Genomic DNA, 20,015 nt, shown 5'->3' with positions numbered 1-20,015 from the left:
ATTTTTAATCGTAAGATTAATTGATTTACCGTTTACATAAGCGCAATAATTTCGGAATTGCACCCCAAAAGATGAGAATTTAATGTTGTGCGTGGCATATATAGCATTCTTTGATTTTTTAAAGAAATAATCACGTTCTTTTAAATCGGATAAGCAGATGGCTTTACAGCGGAAGTGCCGAGGGCTTTCATTAAATGTGGAAGAGCCACTGTTTTGTAGGGGTGTATATTCAGTTATGTTAATGCAGAATGGGTAATAACTTTATTATATCTGACTATATTATACTATATTATTATATCTTACTATATTATACTATATACTCATGTAAAGCTTCCTCTCTAATGTTCGAAAGTGAATTTTATGTGTTTAAAATCATGCTTGGACTTTCAAGAGTCTTTTGCCTGACAATTAATTAAGGACATAACAAGTCGAGACGAGGTTTCCCGCATTAAACTCACGCCGAATCTCAGCGATAATAAGAAGACAATTTTACTTATACTTAAGACTTCCTGATAAAAGGAAGGCGATGCATCTGTTTTTAAATTATCTTTTTACACGTATATGTGTACAAACTATTACACATATAATATTTTTCAGGAGATTTGTACCTTAACACCGCATTAATAACCCGCGGTGATAGAAAATACATATTTACAGAAGATGCTGTAACCAATGGTTTTAAACCTCCACGTGAGTCACATATATCGTTTTATCAATCTTATTTCATTTTCAGACGTGTCAAATAGAGGATTTAAAATATGTGAGTAGTTTTCTTATATAATGTTTCTATCTTCAAATTTGTAATATAACCGCATTTGAAATGTATATCTATTGAATGTAGATAATAAAGATGTATATATGTTTCCTGTAACGAGACGTACCTGCATAAAATAAATATGCGTACATGCATGAAATTGTTCAAGGTGAGATAAATTTAGATATTAAGATAAACGCCTAGCTGATTAAGTTAAAACTGGTTTTTAAATCGGATACTTGTGTAGATTCTTCTATACATATATTCTTGATTTCCAGACAAATTTGTAATTTCTGTTTCATGTTTCAGTTTATTATTTTAAATGGAAGTCTCAAACAATTGTCGTCAGATCCCGTGAGATGAAAATTGATCTGAATTCTGTTAGTGATTTTTCAGATTTTGTAACAGGGCCCTGTAAGAGACCCAATCGGCATTTTCTTTAATATCATGCAGTTTTTCCAAACATCCGAAATTACAGCAGCTTTTCTACTCCTCAAATTAGCAATAGTAGCGCTACTTTTTCTCTATCAAATTAAATTACCTATAGATGCGGTATATTCTTGACCTAGTATATTGTATAAAACACCATGTTAGAGAAAATTTTACTTTTTACTCATGTCTTTCCAGTTTAAAATGGAAGGTAAAAAGGCCGTAATCAAGAATGCTGACATGTCCGAGGACATGCAACAGGACGCCGTAGATTGTGCTACACAGGCTCTTGAAAAATACAACATTGAAAAGGACATTGCTGCCTTCATCAAGAAGGAATTCGACAAAAAGTACAACCCAACCTGGCATTGTATCGTTGGCCGAAACTTCGGTAGCTACGTCACCCATGAGACGAAGCATTTCATTTACTTCTACCTTGGACAGGTTGCCATTCTTTTATTCAAGTCTGGATGATTTTCAAATGGTCATTTGATGAATGAAGTTGTAAATGTTGAGGATATATGGAACAGCCGCACTGTAATTCTTCACGCCTTAAATCTACGACAAAGATTCGTGGTGTCTCATGCTTGTTTAAATGTCGGACGTTCATTCTTGTATGTAAAACAAATAATGAACAACAGTGTTCTGTAGTAAATATTTGAAAGTGTCACATATTTTGAGGTAAAACATTCGTAATTCACACAATTAAATCATTGTATTATAATAAACATTACATATTCGCTGTAATCATTAGGAATGACACGGACGTTTGGATAAAATGATTAATTAATCACATTAAGAAAATGCAAATTATGAACAGATAAAAACGAAGTTCTGATAACATAAATATTAAGAAACAAAAAATCATACAATCATGTACTTGTCAATACGTCCGTTAATATCACCAAATAATAGTTTGTTCTTGATAAGTGTACAATGCTTTGTGAATGATATTGTTTGACCAGTTCTCTTTGTATGAATGATAACTTCATTTGAGCCGCGTCACGAAAAATCCAACATAATGCGTTAACGACCAGCATGAATCCGGACCAGCATCCGCGTCCGCGCAGTCTGATCAGGATCCAGGCTGTTCGCTTACCAACTCTTTAACAAGTAGAGAAACTGATAGCGAACAGCATGGATCCTGATCAGACTGCGCAGACGCGCAAACCCATTATGTTGGTTTTGTCATGGTGCGGCTCATTTGATGACGGAGTTTTATTTGTTTTGCAATTTTATATCAAAGATCTCAAGAACATGTTAATGGATTTAGATATTTTAAGTCCTTAATAAATACTTCAAGTATAGTTAAAATACTGTATCTAGGAGCAGCCAGTGTCTGACACAGGTTTTTGTTATTTTTATTGCTATTGAAATGTATGTTTGTTACTTCTTATTAAAATGATAAAATAAAAAAAAAACATTTGAAATGATTATAATTATACAGCCTTAGAATTGATTTATTTTCCTACCCATATGTACTCTTGCTCTCTTTTTCATAAAAAATACGTTATTCTTTTTTTTACCATGGGTACAGATTAGTATACAGGAGTTATTTCAAGTCGATTATGTAGGAAGCTATACCCTCGGACCCTTTCCTAAAACGAACCTAGAACCAACCAGTACTGACGGGGTTTGGACCCATGCGACTAGCGATCAGTATATTACTAGTCCGATGCATTTACCACTCAGCCATGTCCCCTCACAATAATTATTAAGGATTTGACGAGTTTTAACATTTGAGTGAATTATTGTTGTTTGTTTTATGCAAGAATAATATGATTCAACAGTTTATTTAAAAGACATATGAGACTTAAGGTGTCCATCAATATTGATCTGGTTTTATACTGATTTAAGAATCCCGCTATTTTTTGGCCACAAAAAAACCCCAACAATTTAAACCGCCTCCTATGTAGTCAACAGATACGTAAAATTTCTAAGTAAAGATTAATATTTAAAAAATGTACAACCGTTGCCAAAAACCGGCTAAATAGAAGAAAAAAAAAACATACTCTGTTTGAATTTTTTCAAGGAAATCATTAATAGAAGCCGACTATCCCTCACTCACGCCCACCCGCTATAGCACCGGCTTAGTAGAGATTTCAACAAGTTGAAACAACATCTGCAGATGTTCAAAAGCCAATGATCGTGGATACGGTAAAACTATGTATCTAACAATTTGCTGCGAGTTTGATATATTCTATTTTATCGGTATGTATTTGTCTCCGCCGTATGTTGTTTTTTTTTTCAAAGTCGTTGATATTCATTGAGAAGTGCACGTTAGTGACGTGTAAGCGAACTTTCGAATTATTTTATGGAAAATTGTGTACATCAGTTTGAAAACCAACCGATCATACCTTTGTTATTTATAATTAATAATATCTTCACTATTTCGTGTACGCATATAACGGATATTATTGATTGGGCCTTCGCTATATTAACACCGATCAAATAATCCACGTTTTTAGAAAATACAAACAAAGGGTTGAAGGGGCTGCTAATTGTATTGGGAAAAGAGTAAGTTTATGAAATATGACATTTTATGTGTCTGTTACAAGTTTTTAATACTTAACAGAAATTTATGTAGAAATCTTCTCTCGTAAAGAAGACACTTGGATTCTAATTGAATATTGACCGTGCTAAGCTGTTAATTAAATGTAACAATGTAACGCAAAGATCATCATAACACCAACATATTGGCGATAAAAACGACAATTCTTCAATATCAAACCAAAGTTCCTTACAAACACTCAGCTTGCGTGTTATGTAGATTTTATATTTGCTGTTTAAGGTGTTAACCTGTCAATTACAAATTCATTAATGTTATAGGGACATGCTGTACATGTGTAATAAGTACTTTTCGTCACTATAAAGCAGCACGCCTCCAGATTCATGCAAATTTTCATGAAAATTTTGAAAATGTTTTAAAAAGTAAATTTTTGTCAAATAAACAAAACAAAATAATTTTCACGTTGGATACAGCACTTGCAACCCATGCAAATCAGGTAAATCATGTAAAAAGAGGTCAAAATATGCAAAAATAGCCTTTTTTGCGTTAGTAACGCAGTAGAAATATGGTGAACAATACTGCAAAATCGGTCACAAATCGCCGATTACATGGAAACTATTTCTTTAGTGTTGATTCTTTTTATTGTTCTTATAAATCATAGTTCTTTTTCTCAAGTTTGATTTTCTTGAAATAGTTTGATCCGTAGGGGGGCATGCACCTTTAAATATGCATGTTTGTGTAATCCTAAAACAAATTATAGTAATAACATAGGTCCTGATTTATCTAACAAATAAATAAAACAAGTTGCCAGATTACTTTTCAAGAGTTTTATTATTTGATATAATATTCACAAAGTGTATTGGGATTAACTGGAACATATGCTACTGTCGTGCAACATTGTTGCCCCTTGTGGCTTAGTGGTTGCTATGCTAATGGTTGAGGCATCAGAATTGCAGCAACCGTTTATCTCTGCGCGAGCAATGGGTCTGAATAACTGGAGTCTATGCATCTCTTATCTCCAGCAGGAGAGACGGTTTTTAGCCCTGATGTTGCTTTAAGTTGTAAGACCCGAGGTTAGCAAAAAGCATTTTTCCTTTTCCAGCGCCATATGACCTTAATTGTGATAGTGCGCCGTAAAACCAAACACATTGTATTCATCACAAATGTTTTATGTGATAGCTTGCTTAGTAACCATACATGTATATTAAAATATAAATTGAAAATTTATATTATTTATGATATATATTATTCAATATGTATGGACACATTTTTAATGCATGATGCATTTAGAAAACTATGCCAACAGAGGATGTGGTGCTGTATACAAGAAGTTACAAATAACCACACAATTAAAGAACGTATAAGAATGTATCCCATTGTATACGCCATTTTGTGATACAATCAGTAGATAAAATACACAATGTATTTATATAACATACATGATTTATCAAAACAGGGAAATTAAAAAAAAATACTATGGTAGCTTAAATTGCGCTAAATCTTATTTTGCTTTTTTTGCCACAAAATACGAGAGTGGGTTAATATGTAATGCAATATGAAGTTTATTTTCTAATTTAGTTCGTGAGTAAACTATACTATCCATCAAAGCATTTGCTTTTAAAAGATATCAAAGTCATGTTGGTAGTCAACCGATCACAATTCAAAGTACCCCATGAAAAAAATATGGCTGGTAAACGCTCAGTTAAAAGTGCGCAAACTCGTGCTTACATAAAACTCGAGCAAAACTAGGATAGTCTGTTATAAATATTTATGATTTGAGCCGCGCCATGACAAAACCAACATAATGGGTTTACGACCAGCATGGATCCAGACCAGCCTGCGCATCCGCGCAGTCTGATCAGGATCCATGATGTTCGCTATCAGTTTCTCTACTTGTAATAGACTTTGTAAGCGAACAGCTCATTTTATAATTTGTTCAATTTATTGACAATATATTGCATTACATATGAACCTCGTACAGGACAATAATTATTAAACTAATCTTTGTGTTTTCTTTCGCATTTTGGCAGTGAAAGAACGACATGACGTAAATCAGCTACCATAAAAACCATGGTTATAATTAAAGCCATGTAAAAACGGACTTTATACGATTACAAAACAATTGTTGTTTAAAGAATCCGCTGTTGAGAATATATGTGAGTCATAATTTTAAATAGATGACTTTATATCTTGCCCCTCACCATTGTCGGTTCGAATCCCGACAGGGACTTTGGATTCTATCATGTGAGGAAGCTATCCAGCTAGCTTACGGAACGTCGATGGTTCTACTCAGGTGCCCGTTTATATCATTTATAATGTAATTTTTAATGTTTAATGGTCTCCATTCTCAATTATAGTTAATACCATGATACAATAATCTTATGTCTATTGTTTTATTGTTATTATTAATAATTGTTATCGTACTGATGTGGTGCAAGTAATAATTCTGCTGGAATTCCGGTTGATTTTTATCAAGATCGGAGGCAGGTGCGGTGTGCGATTCGGCCAGTACCAGGTTTGTGCGGCAAACTGGACGGTCACCAAACGCCAACCACATTGTAGATCAAAGAACAGTAACAATAAAGTTTTAATACTTCTATTTTTATTTTAACTTTAATGCAAAGTTAAAGATTATCGGAATTTTACGGTATTCATAGGTCCTATTTGCTCAATAATTAAATGTCTTTTACGCAATATAATCACTACCAATCTCATTTAAAGTATATCCGAACTGTCTCACCACTGTTGGTTTGAATCCTTGCAGAGACTTTGGACTCAATCATGTTATCATGTAATCATGTTAAAGCTAGCTTTCAGAAGGTCGGTGGATATACGCTTGTTCCTTAAATAATAAATGGAGGGATACATCAAGTTTTCGTCCATAGGAAAACTGAGAAGTCGCATTCTTACCATTGATTTAAACCCCCACCCCGCCCGTAAAAATTGAAGAAAAAGAAAGGAAGGAAGAAGAAAGAAAGAAAGAAAGAAAGAAAGAAAGAAAGAAAGAAAGAAAGAAAGAAAAAAAAGAAAGAAAGAAAGAAAGAACAGATCATGTTAATGGAATTGAATGTAGTGTCTGGTCTCCTTACAATTGAAATTTCTCATTTTCCACCACTGGAAAATAGCGTTGCTATGCCATTATTGATAATCATTTTGCTGTTATTATATGTTATTTGTAGGGATGTCATCTGGAACCGAAACGACCATCCGGATATCCGAATCAAACATCCGGATGCATCCGGATGTTCGGAACGTTGTTATATTCTTAGATGTCTGATATGACGTAACCATTTTTCGCGGCCTTTTTCAAAGTGTAGTATTTCTTTTTTCTTATTTTTTAATTGAATGTTACATATAAAAAAAATTCCGTCATTGACTTTATTTCTTCTATATAGAATATACGACTGTTATCAATAAATTTAGTGCGTATGGTACTTACGATTTCAAATGAAATGAAAACGAAATTCACCACCGATTGTCTGATTTCCTCAATTAGTGCTATAATACACAATAACACTCGCTCACGTTTGTGAAAACAAAATAATACCCGTAATGTTTCCAATTGTTCAATCACACGCATACAATTTACACACGATGACCTTTGACATGCGTGTAACCGGCTTTTCAAAAGAACCTGCCACTCTTTGATGTTTACCATGTAGCCCTGGCTGTTTGATTCGAATCCTCAAGGAAGTAGCCGAAACTGACATGAATTACACACATTTAAGGTGTTCCTAAGTGAAAAAAAAACTGAAAAAAATGTTTTTAAAGAAATGAAAATGTTTATTGTCTCCTATGTTTTTTTTAAAATTTCTTCATGATCATTAACGATTTATCAATTGATCTACAAATCGTTTGGGATTGGGGTACCGATCGATGATGAAAAAGTCTGTATAATGCTGTATGCTGATGACATTGTATTGCTGGCTGAATCCGCAGACGACCTACAGTTACTATTATCTGCCTTAAGTAATTGCTGTTGTACAAATGACATGCAAATTAATGCCAACAAAAGCAATATGTCCATTTTAGACCAAATTCTGTAGCACGCGCAACGTACCAATTCAAATGCGGTTCCACTAAATTAGCATATGTTGATAGATATATATATCTGGGTAATGCTTTTCATGAACATTTGGATCTTTTAGTAACTGTTAAGACTGTGACCCAGAGTGCAAGTCGAGCGTAAGGTTTGCTTATTGCAAAATTTAAAAGTTTAGGTAGTATTCCATACAATGTTTTCACGAAACTATATGATACAATAGTTTGGCCTGTTATAAGTTACAGTGCTCCTTTATGGGGACATCGTGTATATTCATGTATTGACGCAATTTATAATAGGGCACAGCGATTCTTTCTTGGTGTTGGCAAGTACACACCAAATGTTGGGCTTGCTGGTGAAATGGGATGGAAGCCACCGATAGTCCGTCAATGGAAATTTACTGCTTTGTATTGGTCAAAGTTAGCAAATATGGAAGAGTCTAGATTTACAAAACGCATTGCACTCTGGGTATATAATGAAGCTAATTGTACATGTAAGAACTGGTTTTTCCATATAAAATTTTTAATTAAGAACAATTTGAATGTATATTTATCTTTACACAATCCCATTGCTAGAACGTTTGTACAAATTATTGAGTCTGTGTCTCTCAATAATTTTATTAATGAATGGAAAACTAGCTTACACAATGATACTGGGATGTCTGGGCGCGGTCGTAATAAGTTACGATTATATAAAACTATTAAGTCTGAGTATGAAAGCGAACAGTACTGTAAAATGATATTACCGCCTTCTCATCGGTCATCATTTTGTAAATTTAGATTAGGGGTTGCGCCGATTCGTATGGAGACCGGTCGTTATGAGGGTCTGAGCATAGAAAATAGAATTTGTCCTTTTTGTAACGATAATTCAGTTGAGAATGAATTACATGTTTTATTGAATTGTAAGGTTTTTGATGATTTAAGAGTAGATTTGTACTCTAGAGCAATAGAGCATGATAGTTTGTTCTCTGAAATGCAAGATTCTGATAAATACACTTACTTGTTTTCAAACAAAGAGCCAAAAATAATAAGATATTGTGCCAAAACCTGTAAAAATATTTTAGATAGACGTCGTTTTAAACTTTGTAAATAAAACATTACAATAGATGTGGAATGTTTCACACATTTTTTTATTACCTTATATATTTTTATTATATGTCAGAAACCTCTTAAATGCATGTGTTTCGATGTTGATATTCGTGCTTTTTTATTTTATGTTGATATATGTTTTACTAGAAATAATTGTTTTATGTCTTTCTTGTATAGTATTTTAACTCCATGCTTAGTTTAGATAAACTGTTCGATTTTAATGTAATTTCTCACGACCATCTCTTATAATTCCATATGCATTGCATTTATTTATTTTGTTTTTAAATATATTTGTATGTTTTTATCATGTATATGCAATGATGAGATGTAAATAAAGATACTACTACTACTACTACTACTGTTTGATTATTACTAAAGGTGAAAGTTATTTGTGTCGGATAACTTTCTATCAATTTCAATAAAAGCTGTGATAATTAACATACTATTATTCGTAAGTGCATTTCTTGATTTGATTATTTTATTTCTGCAGATTTTCATTGTCTCAAAATAAGGAGTCGACGGGTCGGTAAGCCGAAATATATATAGAAATAATAGCCTAATTAAATATTTAAATTTGGACATAAACAATGGTACATCGTTGCCGATGACAATCGCACGGGATTTAGAATATTCATCTTGAATCGTACAAAGCTTAAATTTGATTAACAACATGTGTCATACCTGACTCGTAATTATTATTATAGTAATTATTGATTTTTTGTGATCTGCAGAGATTATGACGTGTATTGTCAAACTAAGGTACAATACACAATATGGTGTCAACACCATGTCTAAGATTATCTCAACGCATGTATTTATCACATATTCTCAATATTCGGAGCCGATTTTCTGACCCGGATATTTGTATAAAATATTTTAATATTTTATACAAACATCCGGGTCAGAAAACCGGATGTTTGTATAAAATATTTTAATATTTTAAACAAACATCCGGGTCAGAAAATCGGCTCCACAAACATCCGGGTCAGAAAATCGGCTCCGGACACCGAATCGTGATCCGAACGTTCGGATATCCGGACTCTGAATGACATCCCTAGTTATTTGGAACCTTGACTTTTTAGAATAAACAGTAGAATCTTTACATGCATAAAATAACTTTTATACATATATGTATTTACCGTTTTCTGGTTGTTATTCTTCAATTAACATCAAGTCACAGACAGGCCCCGATAAAAGAATAATTCCAGATAGAAAATTAGTGAAAAGACTTAGATGCAACACAGGCTAATTACGATAATTAGGTAATTTAATTACAAAATCTACATTTCGAAATTACTAATCTAGCGTAGAAGATATCAGAAGTTAATCAATAAGACTTGCGACAAAACCAGGAAAATCTCGGCACCAGTAAAGGGAAAAATCACGGTACTTAGTTAAGAGGTTTAAACTTAACGTCAACAAAAGTGAGTAATATTTCATTTTTATCTAACTTAAATATTAATTAAGCGAAATATATTTTTATCTTATCTTGTTAATTTTTATATATTTTCATGATTTTAGTTAACTTTTTCAGTTTAGATACGTTTGTAATTTTGAACGTCTTTGTAATGTTACACTCAGAAAGATATTTCATAATGCTTTAGAAGATGACGCATTTTAAAGTTTCGAAAGAATTATAGCTTTTAATTATGGAAACTGTCTTGTTTAAATACAAACGTATCTCTTTTTTTCAGTTATTAATATGTTCTTAAAGAATTTAACAAATAAAAAATAATTTAACAATCGAGCATATTTTTATCGGATTTTAATCAAAATTGTGTACTGGAATGTATTAAATTGTGATCACTTTCAAGAAGAAAGATAATTTATAATTTCTTATAAGAAACGGCGGCGGTGTGCTTAAATTGTATGGCACTCACACAATTATAAAAGTTATAATAGTTAAATGAATATCATTAGTGGTAATGTTTCATTGCCAAATCAATACTTTGTCACAGTAAAATGCTGATAAATAAAGGATATTTAGTGAGTGTAGGTTCAATATTGAACTTCATTCAACGAGTCATTTGCCAGCCTCTGGCGAGCATACTGTTACTTTATTTAAGTCTTCCAATAAATTCATTCCAGTTATCATATACCTAAATGAGGAAAAGTTTACAGTCAAACATGTTTTTATTGTCACTTAACATTTGGCGCATATGATTATCACTTAACATTTGGCGCATATGATTGTCACTTAGCATTTGGCGCATATCTCTTAACATTTGGCACATATGATTGTCACTTAACATTTGGCGCATATCTTTTAACATTTGGCGCATATAAATTTACATCTGCGGATGTTTCTAAATATAAAATTTTACTATTTCATGTTTAAATGTTGAATTCTGCTTAAGCCGGTGCTAGGGGGCGTGGACGGTAACTTGCACTTTTCAGTACCGCCCATGAACAGGCTCAATCGAACCGAGCCTGCGACATTTTCAATTTGGCCGTTTTGGGCTTTCTTTAGGGATTCTTTATTTGTCTATTTCATGTTTTTATTACACGCATGATAAAAAGAAAACCCCGTTAATAATTGCAAAGTCGCAACATTTCTTTACGTGCGTGCGTGCGTGTGTATATGTATGTGCCAATATACTCATGACATCACATGAGCGTTTTGTGTATTAACTTACGCAGCTCATATATTGAGTCCATTGCTTTTTGTGATCATTGCTATAATAACAAATATAAATAGAACTAAACTTTCATATTTTAGTTTTCCGTCTCTTGTTTTTGTTGTTTGTTTTTGTGTATATTTTTTAGCAATTGAGAACGCTCCTGTATTAATGTAATTGATAGTTTAGCCCTCGAACAATCTTTCAGTAAGGCAATATATTTGTATAATCTAACTTACAGATATTTACATATTTTATAATTATATCAACTGTTAAATTCAGTACCATGCGCAATTTACATTGACTTTATCAATACTCATATATGCTGGAAGTGCACTTTAGGACGATTTAAAATTGATAAAATTTTTTGTAACAGAAAAAACTTGTTTTTTTGTTGTTGTTTCTGAAACATGCAATAAATTCAGAATATACTGAAACAAATTTTATTGAAATATTCATTGCACTAGTGTGACTGAACCATTTTCTAAATATCATCAGAGAATCGATTTCTCTTCTTGTACGACACAAATTTTGGCTAATTGCACTCGCTGATTAATGAATTTTATAGCAACTGAAAAAACACGTTGCGTGTAAGTTCATATTTGATTAATTAACCCGGGGGAATTTGTGAAATGGATTTGCCCAGCTTGGGAAGGAGGTTTGATATCAAAATACAAAAAAAAAAAGATCTTCCAACTGTATAGTCTATAGAGCCTGGTCAGTTTGCACGGATGTGCTGACAATAGCATAGCTCTATTCTGGTGACAAAGGCTATTCACTTCCGGTTTCTGACGGTTACTGGGTTAAAGCACGCATCCATATTCATGTCAATATACATGACCATTTTAGAAATGCATTTAAAAGTTAAAAATTGTGAGGTGAACAAATAAAGTAATTTACATTTTGCAATCGGCACTTACAATCCAAAAAAATGACCAAAAAAGTAGTCAACATTTGCAAAAAAGCCTTTCTTGTGTTAGTAACGCAGTAGCAATATGGTGATAAAATACTGCAAAATCAGTGTTAAAACGCACATAGCATGTAAAATTTAACTTGGATCTTGAATGTTTTTACCTTTCATAAAATATTAGTATACATTTTTCTTAATATTAATTTTCTTGAAATATTTTGGCTCATCAGGAGGCTTGCAGCTTTCAGTCTCTCAAAGTCTGTAAATAATATAGAGTAAATTTGTATATTTTATTTTCTAGGGTCCACCATGGGAGACAAAAGGGTGTTCATAAAAAGCGTTGAGATGCCGGAGGAAATGCAACAAATTGCCATAGAAATTTCTATACGAGCGATCGAGAAATTTAGAATAGAGAAAGATATTGCCGCCTACATCAAAAATGAGTTTGACCGGAAGTTTGAACCAACGTGGCACTGCATCGTAGGCAAAAAGTTCGGAAGTCTTGTGTCACATGAACCCAACAAGTTCATCTACTTCAACGTTGGACCTACAGCTGTCCTTTTATTCAGAGTTGGATAAAGGGATTTTAAGCCCAGTTTCTGTGTTTTTTTTATTCATTTGACTTCTAGCAAAAATTTCATTTAAATTAATTAATAAACATTAACAACATCTACATTTGAATTATAATAAACGCTGTAATATATAAAGTATGATAATTATATGAGTATTTTAAGTATTCTATGAAGGATGTGAATATTCCAGACAGAAAAAGGGGAAATACATGTGTATACGTCTTTTTAGTAAAAGCTCTACTTTACATTTTGCATAATTATCTACTTTTTGGCAAGAAAAAAAAAACGTTGTTCAGAACAAGATGACCTATAGATTTTTTGCATGAAGTTAATTTATATATACTAGGTTCCAAAAAAAAGTGTGCACTTTGTTATCGGCGATTTTCCATTGCCCATTATGCTAAATGTCCACGTATTTGGTACCAAGATCAGAACATGTACATTATAATCGTGACTTTAAACTTTAAATTCCGGTGTCATTAGGATACGATTTTGTCTCGAGTATGTACTAGGTCGCCCCCAACGGAAATGACGTTGTGTCCACTGCAAACGGGCAGCTCGATGACGTGCTGTAAGCACTTGTCCCACACAGGGCCTCCTTGGCCGAATGGGTTGCCGGGCTTGCCTGAGGCGGCGCAACACTGTCTATTTGCTGATACCATACTGCCTTGCAGAACTTGTCGCCGTTTGAAAACGACGTCGAAGGTGCGTCAACGTAATGAAACTGTCCGTTCGAGGGTTTGTAACCCTTGGTCTACCTGGTCTAGGGCGATCTGCTATCCCACCTGTTTGCTGGAAACGCTGGCGCAACCGAAATATTGTGTTTCTGTGACAACCAAACGCTCTACTGACGTTGGAGACGTTGTCGTCACGAGCAAGCATCGTAAATGCTTGAATTTGCTGATTTTGATTCAGTCTAAGCATGTTCAGTGACAAGCACTGTGAAATCAAATGTGTTTTTCCCTATGTAGTGGGTAAAAGGATTATTTCTATACACAGTTCCTGTGACATGTACCTTCGCCTCGGACTGCACGTGCAAATTATGCTATATTATGCATTGCCATATAAAGCGAAAATTTCGTGCCAGCACGGGATAGGTTTTACATTGGATTGATGTATTGTGTACTTAGGACTAACAATGCCAAATTTGCAAAAGAAACGTCTGCTAATTTTCTAAATATTCAATATTAAAAAGTGCACACTTTCTTTTGGAACCGAGTATATATTGGACCAAATGTCCTTGTATAAAACCAAAATATTTATATATTAGTTCATTTTAACTTTATATGGAGCCATGCCATTAATGCATGGAACTGAAACAAGCAGTATATAAATAAATGCTGACTTTATAGTACCAAAATAGTACCTAACGTTAATGAGGGCCCGTCCGCTCTTTCTAACGTTGAGAGTACCAACCCCGAACATGTCACTACCGTTCATGCCCTTAAAAGTTATAATAAGAAAAAAGTGACATTGCATTTTGATTTTCTTTTGAAGAGGCGTACAAAATGTCGTGTTATTAATGTCCCTGCAATCATTTGGCTCAAGCAAGATGACATTTTAAGCCAATGGCAAGGGCGGAAGAAATTAACTGTCATGGTATGTTGTCATTGGCAGTTATAGTTTGTTTACTTATACATAGTGTTAAATCGACTAAATTGAACATTGAGCCTAAATATGAATATGAATACTTTTTTGTATTCTTTAGAAAGGTCAAATATGTGCTTAATATTGTTTTAACAATGGATTATAAAAGCACGTCAAATGATTGTTAAAAATATGAAGAAGTCAGCGCTGATTGTGTCACCGTGAACTAGTATATTCTTTAATGCAGAGATGTGCAAAAACTGGATATATACAATGCTGTAAAACATAATGTCTCAGCAACCGTATGCGCTAAGTCATTTCCTTCAATTTAGTAAACAATAAAATATGCTGGTTTATTTACTTTCCATGGTGCTCGTTTAGGTCATATAAATACACAATTCCTGGGATATTTGAACATGGCTGCGTTGCTAGATACACACGGTATGTTGTACATGTATAAATATCTCCCCCGCCATTTTTGAGGGAGATTGGCACCGATAGCCCTTTTAAGGGCTACCCCCTCTTTCATTATTGTCTCAGGTTACTGTACATTTAGGTTCTCATTGACCGCCGTACAGTGACCTCCTTTTGGCTCAAAATTAATATCTTTGATTTGAAAACATTTTGTTTTTAATAAACTATATACACGAATGTTGTAGTTTTCATTTTTTAATTTAAGAAGAAAAAGCAAAGAAACAGAAAAAAAAACAACAGAAAGTTCGTTTGAATGAAGATTTTAACTGGTTCTGTTTGTTTGATTCGGGTTTTACGTCACACCGACACAGTATCTATAGGTCATTTGGCGGCGTTCCAGCTTTACTGGTGGAGGAAGACCTCAGGTGCCCCTCCGTGCCTTTTTTCAGGCACGAACGGGCACCTGAGTAGGTAGCAACTGGTTATGCTATTGCAATTATCCTTTCGACCATAAATCGACTGCAGCCGTGTATAAAGATTAAACAAACGTCATGATAATCCAATAAAAAGTGACGTTACAAACGTAAATTTAACGGCCATATTACCTGTGAAAAATCTTCATAACTAAAAAATATACACTATAAAACCGACCGTCTTTTGCAGGAATATAATTTTCTATATGTGCACCGTGTAAATAATGCGCGTTGTTAGAAAATACTGATTTACAAAGGATGCTGTATCCAATGGTTGTTACATAAAATGTTGCAACATGACTCAACATAATCATGTTCAGTATTCATAGATTCCTTAATAAATTAAGAATTCTTCAAGACAAAGCTTGTGTAAAAATAATAACATTGTAGGAGTTATATAAAATGTAAGTTTAATATTCATTTTTCTATATTTACCGATACTTTTTTTTCAATTTTCCTAAGACATTAATATGAACATCCTAATTAGAGTAATCTGTTATGTTTAATTAAGACATTTCGGAAATAACTTTGGTTACGAGTGCAATATAAGGTGATTATTCCAGTAATTTCCTTGAATGATAAATGGGGGGTCTAATGCAAGAGTAGATAATTGGTGCACTCAGTGTCTGTAATATAATATTATATACTTATTCTCCGTTTCATTAGTATATATATCGATATATGCCTAGGCTCTGAACTTGCCTGAAATACGAAGTAATTTTATCAATGGCACTGCATGCAGGCAAATTGCACACAATTACACTGCATGTTGTTTAAGGGGTAAATGCAAGCGCATCTTCACATTCACATGATTTAACATACAATTAGAAAAGTGTCTGCAGAATTGTTTTTTTTTTTTTTGAGATATAAGAAACTGAATTAATCTATTCACGGACTTTAATTGTCACGGATTTTAATTGATAATTAAAGTCTGTCACCTATTAAATGACATCTACAGAAATTTTATTTTTTAAATGTAAAAAATTCGGTCATAATTTCATAAATATATAATATGGAACCTCGGCTAATTGCAAGAGCATATGTCCTTACTGTCATTTATAATGGATATTTTGGCAAATCCGCTATTAAATAAATCATTGCCTATAGTACATGCACCTGTAGGCCTATGTAAGTAATGATGTAACTGCAATTCAAATAGTGAACATAATGTACATTGAATATAAGATTAAGCCATGATTTTACAAACACATGTCTTTAAAATGGGAAACATAAGATTAGAAAGTACAAGAAGGCTAGGGAAATTAGCAAAACTTGTAAAATAATTGCATTTTTTTTCCAGGTGAAAATTTTTATTAAAAAAATGGTATTTTATTTAACAAAAAAGTCATATCTATACATAGAGTGCAGAAAATCACAACACTGCGATTTTTGTAAATTATATGATTTAAAAATCAATAAATAAGATTAAATAATAAACTGATAAATATATAAATGAATAAATATATAAACGAATAAATGAATAAATAAATATTTTATCAGTTTGTCTTGGTTCAGTGCTTATATCCAAGAGATTTCAAGTAGACACATAAAACAGTTTCACCTGCTACAGCATTGATGCCTATCTGAAGACAGTATCGCCCACGCATGGCGTGAAGTAAATATTTCTGAAATTTTATCTTGATGAAAGATTTGTCTTAGCCTAAATTTGATAAAAAAATCCCAGACTTACTACTGATAATGATAATACATCAAAGTAATGTATTTGGCATATTTTTATTATTGGCTGCACCTGATTCTGCCCATGCGTGCCAACTAATACCATGGGCAGGACTGCTCGCTGTTCAGTCAGTTTTTAAGTTTTTAAAATCAAAATTCCCCTATATGTGATGAATGGCAGGTTTTTTTCTCAAGGATTTTGGGAACATGACCCATACGATACCCATGGAATTTGGGAATTTCAGCGATGTTTTGTTAAAAATTGGGGGAAAATGTAGGACTGAAATTTTGCAGTGATTAAAGGGACTCCCCACTGAAGTTTTTTGATATGATGGAACTGAAAAAAAAAATCCATATAAATGTACCATTTGATGTAGGTTTAGACCTCTAATCTTTGTGCAAAATTTCAGATCATTCGCGCACTTCGTTTTTCCAGAATAATTATTCACATTGTAAATAAATGACCCAAAATGAAAAGCGTTTAAACTCTTTTCACTCAAATCGGACTAAGAAAAGCATATAAATACGATTTTCAATTACTTCAAAGTATATTTCTTAACTATCTTTGCATATATTTCTGTCTAAAGTGTCCCAGCTCATTTATGTAAGAAATTCAAATGTTATGTTTTTAGGCTTTTAAACCTCAGTGGAGTCCCTTTAAATGAATGCAAACAATGACTGTCTAGGATGACATCTTCAAACATTTTTAAACACTTTTTACAGCGAAGAAGCACTTTTTTTCAAAGACTTTAGAACTATTTATTCAATATTTTTATTTTGTAACTATTCGGCATCCAAATTCAGTCCTACGGATATACTGCAGATCTCCAGTTTTTACCAAATTTACTATCTGTTGCAGGTGATGGGCATTTAATTAAACAATGATTAAAATATGATTATTGTAATATCTGTTTTTACATTGACATAACAAAAGAATATTATATTGTATTGTATTGTAATAATAATTGTAATAATAATAATTATAATTTTTATAATTATTATTATTATTATTGTCATTATTATTTATTATAAAACAATAATGTTCATGACTTAATGATGATGATGCAATAATGGCAATGATAATAATATAAATACTCATTCTGTAACCACTATTCATCAGCTTTTTTTAGACATTTTCCAATATAATCAAAAACAAAGAAATTCTAGCTGGTTGGTGTCATAAAAAAAACGCTGATTTTATTCTTACATCACGTATTAATTCCAAACTTCTAAATACCAAACTCGATAATATTTCTGAAAATGTTGGAATTATTCCAACCATTGTATGCGGATAGAAGATTCTTAAAGAAAAAAAAACACTTTCAATTACCTTAAACCTTACAATAATTCAACCATTTTAAGCCGCGTGCTACAAAATATACGGATCACTTCTTCGTCTATTTGTTCGTCTATTCATCTGTCCGTCAGTCCTAAAACTTGCCCGGACTACTCCTAAAAAACTACTGGTGTAATTTCATCCAAACTTTACAGGAATGAACAGTACCAAGTCAACTTGTGCATATCGTCGGCATTTTCCAGTTCCATGATGATTTTTGTTAGTTTTGGCTCTTTTTGTGTTTTTTAAAGTTACCCATCAGAAGTACTTTTGTATGATGAACGAATTTTCAGTTGAATTGATTTTAAGCTGAGTTATGGCACTTGGATAAAAAAGCATGTTGGCCGTTTATGTTTTTTTCAACATGCTACTTAGTATCCTCGACAAATAGGGAACAAACTGGCCAAACACACTTCAATACAACGCTATCATTGATCAGGCAGCACATGTGAACTGATTACTGATTGCTCTTGTAAATATATTATGTTTTCTTTTTTCAGCTTGACAAAATGACTGACAGGAAAGCCGTTATAAAAAATGCTGATATGTCAGAAGACATGCAAAATGATGCAGTCGAATGTGCCACCCAGGCTCTTGAAAAATACAACATTGAAAAGGACATTGCTGCCTACATCAAGAAGGAATTCGACAAAAAGTACAACCCAACCTGGCATTGCATCGTTGGCCGAAACTTCGGTAGCTACGTCACCCACGAGACCAAACATTTCATTTATTTCTACCTTGGACAAGTTGCCATTCTTTTATTCAAGTCTGGATAAAATGTGACCCAACTGTTTTGCAAAATACATATATTTACAATTCCAAGTGCAATATATTACATGTTTTAACATTTTACGGAAACAAAAATGTGACAATCATTTGTAGATTTACAACAATATAAAAATGTTTGCTTATAAAATGAAAAGGAAACGGTACCTATGATCAATTATGTATATTTCGAATATGCGCTCATTATGTTATTAGAGCTCCGCAGTAAATATACAGGTATATTTCCAAGAACACCGGAAGCGTTGCAAATCTTGCCAATCTTTGTAGATTTGACTTGATACGTCACCAAACCGTGCCATGATCTCATTAAAGATATTTTATATTTCTTATTTTATTTGTCTGCACAAAACCTGTTGGTGGTATACGTTTTAGAAATACTTGAAGTTAGATAGACATTTTTACCTATACTCGCTCTTAGATCTTTCAATAACGGTGCTATGTAAGTTACTAGCTGTGATTTTCACAATGCAAATTTTATTGGCGATTCTCCAGTTTCTTTTATGTTTCTGTTAACTTATTTGTTCACTTTTTTTCAAAGATCATTGAATTTCCTATTATGTATTCTATTCATTTTTCTTTTATATGAAATAGATAAAAATATTTTAAAAAACATTACATCGAGTTATTTTTTTTTTATTGCTTTTGTGTGCGTGCTTGCGTGCGTGCGCATGTGCGCGTTTGACAAGCACCGATTACTAAAGAAATGCGTGAAGACTTTTACCTGCTTAGCTCTTGAATGATTTCCCTTTACCTTCAATTATCGTATAGTATTAACAGTGAAATGAATTGCAGTATTCAATAAACAGAGTTCTTCATT

The 20,015-nt window shown here is 32.9% G+C and overlaps 1 protein-coding gene across 1 annotated transcript; it reads left to right on the top strand.

The window, feature by feature from the left end:
- Positions 1-1,387: 1,387 nt before the first annotated feature.
- Positions 1,388-19,064, top strand: LOC132736751 (uncharacterized; the record flags this gene model as incomplete). The annotated part of the gene is made up of 4 exons (XM_060723957.1): positions 1,388-1,533; positions 8,034-8,227; positions 12,652-12,920; positions 18,910-19,064. Coding segments are annotated over exons 1-4 (764 nt in total), but the record flags the coding sequence as incomplete, so codon positions are not given.
- Positions 19,065-20,015: the final 951 nt, after the last annotated feature.

This window comes from Ruditapes philippinarum, unplaced genomic scaffold, assembly GCF_026571515.1.
Source record: "Ruditapes philippinarum isolate M1 unplaced genomic scaffold, ASM2657151v2 ctg2003_1_1_1_1, whole genome shotgun sequence".
Taxonomy (NCBI): Eukaryota; Metazoa; Mollusca; class Bivalvia; order Venerida; family Veneridae; genus Ruditapes; species Ruditapes philippinarum.
This window is presented reverse-complemented; position numbering and strand designations above follow the sequence as displayed.